This window comes from Zootoca vivipara, chromosome 2, assembly GCF_965207765.1.
Source record: "Zootoca vivipara chromosome 2, rZooViv2.hap1.1, whole genome shotgun sequence".
Lineage (NCBI taxonomy): Eukaryota > Metazoa > Chordata > Lepidosauria > Squamata > Lacertidae > Zootoca > Zootoca vivipara.
Window position 1 is genome coordinate 14,163,282 of NC_142584.1, and position 8,348 is coordinate 14,171,629.

Consider the following 8,348-nt stretch of genomic DNA (forward strand, 5'->3'; position numbering starts at 1 on the left):
TCCGCTGCGGGTTACGTCTTTTCAGGTTGCGTCCCGCACCAAACCGAGAAGTCACGGAATGGCTTACTTCCGGGTTCAGTGCGTGCGCATGCACAGAAACACAAAATTGCGCTATGCGCAGAAGCGCTGAATTGCGTCACACTTGTGCGCAGACGCAGCGCTTCAGGATGCAGCCTTTTCATGTTGCGAACGGGCCTCCGGAACGGATCCCGTTAGCAACCAGAGGTACTACTGTATTGTTAAGGTAAAGGAAGTATAATAACACAAGAACACCAATTGTAACAGCAGGATCATAGCAATCTGGATTCTTGGCTTTTCCATCTACACATTGGGACACTATTAAGTTGAGGCTAATATTAGTTTTCAGCTTTGGACAACAACTCCAGACATTCTCTCTTCAGTGCTGGTATGTGAAAAACATCAAGGTCCATTTCACATGTTACACAATAACAGACCCAAGTATGTTACAGAACATATACTGGTCAAAGAGTGGCAGTCAATCCCATCTCTCTAAGGGGAATACTTGTATTATACACATTTTCGGATTCCTGTTAGTTGCATTCACACTTAACACTTAAAGCACCTTGTGAGTCCATTTCCGCCCTGTGTAATGCATGGTGTAGGGATGCGGGTGGCGCTATGGTCTAAACCACTGAGCCTACAGCTTGCAATCGGAAGGTCAGCGGTTTGAATCCCCACATTTCAAACCGTTGCTCAGTCCCAGCTCCTGCCAACCTAGATAAATAGGTACCGCTCTGGCGGGAAGGTAAACGGTGTTTCCATGTGTTGCTCTGGTTTCGCCAGAAGCGGTTTAGTCATGCTGGCCACATGACTTGGAAAAACTGTCTGCAGACAAACGTCAGCTCCCTTGGCCAGTAAAGCGAGATGAGCACCGCAACCCCAGAGTCATTCGCGACTGGACTTAACTGTCAGGGGTCCTTTACCTCTGGTGAGCTTTGGATTTTAAATTAGGTTCACTAAATGAAATGAGGAAGCATCCATCTACTTCAAATTGTTGTCTTCAGGGGATGCATAGACTTGTATCCAAAGATTTGGTGACAGTTTGGGCCACATAAAGGGCTTTTAAGAGAGAAAAGCGTATCAAGATCTAGTTGCTGGAAAATAAAGGGCAACATATTCCAAAGGTGCAATGTTTTTAAGTGTAGCTGCATTTGTCAGTGGCACAATTTACGGCCAGGGAACCTTATGTTCACTGGCAAAACCTGACACGGTGGAAGCCTTACGATAGACCTGTAAACTTTGTTCCTGTAAATGTGTATAATAAATTGTGGATCTCTTAACTTTTCTCCCAGTGCCGTATTCACGTGGACCAACTTACTTGTGGTGGTTGTGGAGCTATGTGGCTGTGAGCAGGAGGCCCTCGATCTAGTCCCTCTGGTTACCAACGTGGTTTTGGAAGAACATTATCTAATTGTGGGAGTTGTGGTCGTGGTCGATCCCGGGGTGATTCCAATCAATTCCAGAGGAGAGAAGCAGCGCATGCACCTCCGTGACAGCTTCTTGGCTGATCAGCTGGATCCCATCTACGTAGCATACAATATGTAATTGGGGGACTGTGGGGCATAGTACAGTTTACAAAGCATTCAAGGACCAGTGAAGTATGTGCAAACAGACAAACAAAACCTGGTTAACCATTAGTGATTATCGTTGTGAAGCTGGACCATGCTATCCTACTGTCTTCTCTCTCGTGGGCTGGCAGCAATGGACTTACCAAAAGGCAGAAGATGGCAGCCAGTGAAGAACATGTGGATTGCAGGATGTTGGCTTTACAGACAATGGGAAGTTGGCCAACATGAGAAAACAGCAAGTTACTAAGGCCTTTACTGTAGTGTAAAGTTTTTTCATCTGTTGTATATATTTGTATTTTTTTCTAATACTGTTTTAGGATTATACGAGGGGAGGGTTTATTTAGTTAAGATAACAATCTGCAAGAACCAGGTCATGTGAGTCCTGCTCATTCCTCTCCCCCCCCTCCCCCGAACAGTGTGCTTTGCAACTTGTAAGTTAGCTTAATTCTGTAGTCTGTTAATACGGGAATCACACTGCTTACTTAAAATTGTGCCATGACCAAATCCAATAATCCACTGAACTGAAGAATTACTTGTTCGTATAGATGAATTTAAAAAAAAAAGGATTTTGCCTATATTTTAAATATGTAAATAATAATATGCATAATTCATTTATTTAGAAAATCGGCTCAGATAATGACATAAGAGGTAGACATCATTTTAAGGATTTCAGTATTGGGTGGAATTCAACATCATGCTGTGGTGAATGTCCTGTCGGCACTAGTGCTGCAGTTTACGATGGAACAATCCCTCCTCTCCTCCTGCCACCCACTGTATCCCAATACCCGTCCCCCAGGCAAATTTCGGGGGAGGGGGGAGTCCTGTTGTGTGCAAGTAGAAGCCCTCAGACAGGGCTTCCACTGACTGGACTCCTTAGGTGAACCCCACCCAAAGTCCTTAAAATAAATCAAGTGTGTTTGGCAATTAATGCAAGCAATGCAGATAGGTTATCCATTCAGTTTTTACTGTTTAGTTGCTGGCCAGAGTATGTCATAGCATGTAGAAGAAACTGATATTTTAAAGGCACATGTTTATCAAAGAGGCTGACCTCCATAAGCTTTAAAAGCATTTTATAAACAACAAGAAGAAAAATTCTGCAACTCTGGAATGTTTAAGATAACCTGTATAGCCTCTGCATACTCTTTGTCATGAATGATGTGTAGGCAGGTCACCAGTTTTATCAGAACCACTCAATTCATGGTCCAAATCATGATTCCTTCTTTTCCTTCCTTGGTTGTGCATAGTAACAGGTGCAAATGCCAGAGCGACTTTCATTTAAACTGGAAAAAAGCCCTGCCCGTTATTTTGAGGCTCGCGCTGCTTTCTGGGTGAGACTTGTTACTGCAAAGCGGGAGCTTTGGCAGAATGTCTTCAAAGCAGGGACAGTTGCAATTCTGTTGAAATAGTGGGGAAATACCTCTCCATATGTTGTTGTGATTATTCTATTCCAAGTGACTGATCAGTTTCCAGCGTTCAAAGAATTGATGACAAGAGATGCCTTAAAATGTGCTGGAACATCCATTGTCTGGGAATGGTTTGCAGTCCCCTGTCTTCAGTGAGCTGGGAAAAGCAAGATTTCAGTCTTTTTATTTAGATCCTCACTGTTGTGGTTGTGCCCTGATGCTATTCTTTCCCACTTCCCCTTCTGTCTGTTTGTTTGTTAAAATAACACTGAAAGCAAATGCCAGAAATGGTGACAACTCTTATTGGGCCATTTGTGGTCTGTGTGTAAATAGTTAGAATATTTTAATAATATCTGTTTACCCACCCTGTAACAAAGTTAATGTTTTTAGACATTTTTAAGAGAGATATAAACTTGGATTAAATCCTCAACTACAACAGCTATATTAAGTGCAGCTCTCACAACTATCCCTTAAAACAAATTCCAAATGTATACTTGAAAAACTTTCTGTGCAAACTTTTCAAATAGTTCTTTTTGTGACCTGATGTATTGATATTTAGACAGAAAGCTTTTAAATATATTAACAAAATATTTACGGTTTATCTTCTACGGTCACACATAATGATGATGGGATGTATCATAAAACACAGAATTATGGCAAAACTAGAAACAGGATAGAAGGGGAGGTCCATTGCTTCAAACTGCTGAAATATTAACTACTGGCTCATAGCAGAGACAGTTTTAATATTTTGCATTATCAGTATTTCCACAGTGTGGTGCTGCTACATAAATACAAAGCCCTCTACGCTGAAATAGTTTTAGCATGTCATTTGCAATGGTTTGGAAAAGAAACACACACTTGCTATCATTCAGCATGTGAACCACACAGTACAGATGGGCTTCAGCATCTAACATAGGTGCAATCCTATGCATGTTTACTTGAAAATATGTCCCACTGTGGCTTACTCCCTTGTAAATGTGCTTAGGATTGCAGCCTAAATGTCCTGTGCACTCCAGCCCTTATTTTTAACTGCAATGTTGGCTTTTAGGAGGTCTCAATTTTCGTAATAAACCACTGTCTTAATGCCTTTCCACTGAATGGAACTGTAGCGTGATACCTTTCCACACCCCTTACACTATCAATTCTTCCGAGATGTAGCATAATAGAAATTTTGTGTTCAGTACAGATAAACTTGCTAGAGTGGCATTTTAGAACTTCCAGTCTGGAAGAACTAAGCTGTGTTCTGAATTATGGAGGAAAGAAACTTAACCAGACTCTCCACCAGTATAACTCTCACCCTTGATCTGATTGTTAAACCAGAAAGAAAACAAATGCTTAGTGTGTGATTTTAATACAGATTGCTATCTTCTCAAAAGACTCCTGGGATTTCAATTTTGCTTTTTAGGCCTGGGACCTCCACAGTGCTGCATAATAGTTTGCCTTCAGGTTACTTATACAAAATGGCTGAGATTCCAAAGGAATGACTGTGGAATCAGTGTCATGTTTATCTGAGCTGTGGCACTGATTTGCTCTGCGTGGTTTTGGGTATGTTATTCCATGTTCTCCATCAGTACATGAGATAGAGCAGCTTATAAAATGGAATTCAATAAAGGCGCAGTTCTCCATAGGTTTTGCTAAGGGATCTATCTGGAGCTAGTTTGCCCTTAGTTCTCCCCCATAACCGCCCATGTCAGGGATGTGGCACTCCAGAGGTTGTTGGACTTCAACTCCTTTCAGCAACAGCCTGCAGGGCCAATGTTCTAGTCGTAGGCCCAACATCATCCAGACAGCTGTGGGTTCCCCATACCTGACCCATGTGGTGGTGGTGGTGGTTTTTAGTGAATGCAATGGGGCAATCCAATGTTGCCAGCCCAGTTTTTGTTGAATTTCCATATTAGCTCAGACAATTATGAACCTAAATAGAATGTGTTTTCAACAGTTTCCATGGTTATGAAGCAGTTTGGAACAGCTGTTATCTTGAGAGTCGGTTTACTACTATGAACATAATACTTAATGACAAAAATGTCTCATGTCTTACTTTCAGACGATTTCTGCTCTTGTTAATTATGTTTCTAACTGTACCTATTATTCCAACCATGTTCATTTTACACTGATTTTCTGATTTTAGTTGACTGTGTAGTCAAGAATGATGGGCCGCGCTTTACTGTGCTGGAGATATGGTTGTAAAAAAAACAAAAACCAATGTTCATTGTCTTTAGCCCTGAAGGCATTTTCCTTTTGTTGACGTCAGTAAGTTTACCATTGTCAGATTCAAATTACAATACTGTAATTATGTATAAAGTTTTTTATTTATTTGAAATTAGGTTTTAGATATACTTTTTTAAAAAATTTAACATCTGGCTGGACAGTGTTCCATTAACGCATTGATTGTGTCTCCTTTGTCTTGTGTTAATAAATAATGATGCCTGACTTATTTTATTACATTCTTACCAATATTTTATCCTATGCTTTCTTCAAGCTCAAGAGTGCTGCACATTTTTGGTTACATTCAACATAGCACTAAGGGGATCGTTCTGTCAGCGCAAACATTTCTTCTTGCCTGGTGGAATGATATTCCCTCTCCTCCACTGCACTATTCTGCTGTTCTCCCCTGACCCTCCAGATTTGGGGAAGGCACAGGTTAGGATGTGCAGGAGGGAAAGATGGGAGAAAGTCCCACCCCACTAGTGGCAATTATTACACTGGCTTCTGCTAGCGCAATAGTTTAGGTCAGTGGTTTTCAACCAGTGTGCCGTGGCACCCTGGGGTTCCTTGAATGATAGTTAGGGGTGCCACGAGCCAAATTGGCCTATATCCCTCTTTCCTTCCCTCCCTCCTCGGATGCCCTCTCACGTCTCTGCCTCCCAAAGGCTTGCACTGCTGTTTGTTGCAGCAGCCCTGGCTACAAGCTCCCCATGTGAATGGTGCCTCGAGCTGGCCAGGGGGTGCTGGTTGCCAGAAGTTGGTGAGGGAGACCAGGCAAGCAGGTGCCACACTGGCCTGCCTTGTGATCTCTGTGTGCAATGCCTGCCTGGGAGCTGAGTGCCTGGTGCCAAAGGAGAGCCGCAGAAAGAATGTAGTTGGTCAAGGGAGCCGTAGACTTACTTTTGCAACTTGCACTCCTGATAGCAAAGTAACAACAATAACCACGCATCAACATAAGAGCAGCTGCAGGCATTTTAAAAGCCAGATAATAACTCCAAACCCATACAGATTACTTCAAATACAGTCTAAAAAAGTAATCTTCACTAGCCTCAGACGAAATGAAAGAGAAGGGGTTAAATAGCACTTTCAGAGGAGGGAGTGCCAGGGTCAGTAAAAAGGGTAAAGGTAAAGGGACCCCTGACCATTAAGTCCAGTCACAGAGGACTCTGGGGTTGCTGAGCTCATCTTGCTTTACTGGCCGAGGGAGCCGGCGTACAGCTTCCAGGTCATGTGGCCAGCATGACTAAGCCGCTTCTGGCGAACCAGAGCAGCGCACGGAAACGCCGTTTACCGTCCCGCCGGAGTGGTACCTATTTATCTACTTGCACTGTGTGCTTTTGGACTGCTAGGTTGGCAGGAGCCAGGGTCAGTACAAGAAGGAAAAAGCCCTGTCTCGTGTGCCACCAACTATACTTCTTATGTAGTTGGGATATGTCTCCCTTGTCATATCTCTGCAGACAGGCAGTGCTTAAAATACCCTGGGCCCAAACTGTTTGGGTCAAGGTGCCCCTCAAAATGAAAAAAAAAGGTTAGGATTATAGGGGTTTAAAGGTGGTAATCCACATTTTGAAAAGCAAACCAGGAGTCAGTGCGGAGGTAACAATAGAGCCCATGCTCTGGGGGGAAAGCCCCCATCAGCAGTATTCTATACTAGCAGTATGTTCAGAAGTTTTCAAAGGTAGCTCTACTCAAAGTGCAATGCAATAATCTTCATGATGTCTGATCACCCCTACCAGCAGCAACAGCAGCAGCACCTGGATTATGATGATCGCAACAGTGGTCCAAGATCAGGACATTAACCAGGTTTGTCTTTCCAGGTACAACTTGATTATTCTGCTAGGAGTTCTGGTCTACTAACAAAAAGTGAATGGTCTAGATTCCACATGACCTTTAGAAGCTCCTGTTTACTTTTCAGCTTGAAGATGTTTAGGTGCAGTCATATCTTAGAAGTTGAACAGAATCTGTTCCGGAAGTCCGTTCGACTTCCAAAGTGCAGCTTCCGATTGGCTACAGGAAGCTCCAGCAGCCAATCAGAAGCCCTGCCGGACGTTCAGCTTCCAAAAGAATGTTCATAAACTGGAACACTCACTTCCAGTTTTCAATCGCTCAGGAGCTGGAACGTTCGACTCCCAAGGCGTTCGGCAGCCGAGGTATGACTGTATTGCTATTGTTATCAAAAAATTAGGGTGCACACACATAGCAGACACACTCCACAGAAAACCAATCCTTCACCTTTCAAAATTTAAGAAATGCTCTCTGAGGAAAAAAAATCCCTTTAATTTTAGCACTCACAACAATCCCCAAAAAGCCATCTTGGCTCTCCTAGTGACTCTAAATATTTCCTCTGCAGAAGGAAATACCTTTGACAAACCTTAAGACAAATCCTGTCTTAAGGACATATTTTGTGCATGAATAGGGTAGGCCCGTGACCTGGATTCAGGAACTAAATCGGAATATGTGCTGCTTGGTTCAATGAATCAAAAGCAAGCAGGCCTCAAGGCTATACAATTTCATTTTACTTGATTGACAGGTATCATCAGATTTACTACAGTAGCAAATCCGTAGATTCAGGTGGGACAAGTACTCTATAAGCACACCAGAAAGCATTGTGTCCACAGAAGTGCTGCAGGCAAATGAGCTATTAATATTATTAAATTATTTTCTGGCAAGAGTAGGAGGCTGTCAAATATGTAGTCAAAATATGGTTTATGTGTAGAAAATATTAACTTGAAAACTATCTTATGAACAGAAATAATCCAATTCATTTGCAAATACGTTTAGATAAAATGCTGAATTCAATAAACATTTTTCGTAATTGTTTATACATTTAAGGAAGAAATAAAGATAATATTAAGCTATGCACAGAGGAAAACTTCCCTTTGTAACAGCTTTTGGATGATTATTTTGAGAAGTACTGGGTGCTGAATTCACCTATTGCATTAAGGTCAAGATGGAGCAGCGTAATTTGGCGAGATCTAAATACAATAGCAGCAAATACCTAATGACATCAACGCCTCCTTGTTTGTTACATTCCCAGATAGTTCTAGCTAGAATTACAACATACAAAAGTCAAGCCAAAGCGAAACACATTCGCAGGCGATTCATTGCCAGATAATGGCAGGCAACCATGGGAAGGATTCCAAGGCTTCTC

The 8,348-nt window shown here is 42.3% G+C and overlaps 1 protein-coding gene across 4 annotated transcripts in view; it reads left to right on the plus strand.

The window, feature by feature from the left end:
* Positions 1-5,422, plus strand: part of DIP2B (DIP2 acetate--CoA ligase B (putative)) — a 173,102-nt gene extending 167,680 nt beyond the window's left edge. For all 4 annotated transcript variants that reach the window (XM_035103797.3, XM_035103799.3, XM_088661351.1 and 1 more), the window contains one exon: positions 1,314-5,422. In XM_035103797.3, the coding sequence (XP_034959688.2) occupies positions 1,314-1,566 (253 nt within the window). In that variant the 3' untranslated portion in view covers positions 1,567-5,422. The remainder of the gene's footprint in view (positions 1-1,313) is intronic.
* The last annotated feature ends 2,926 nt before the right edge of the window (positions 5,423-8,348 follow it).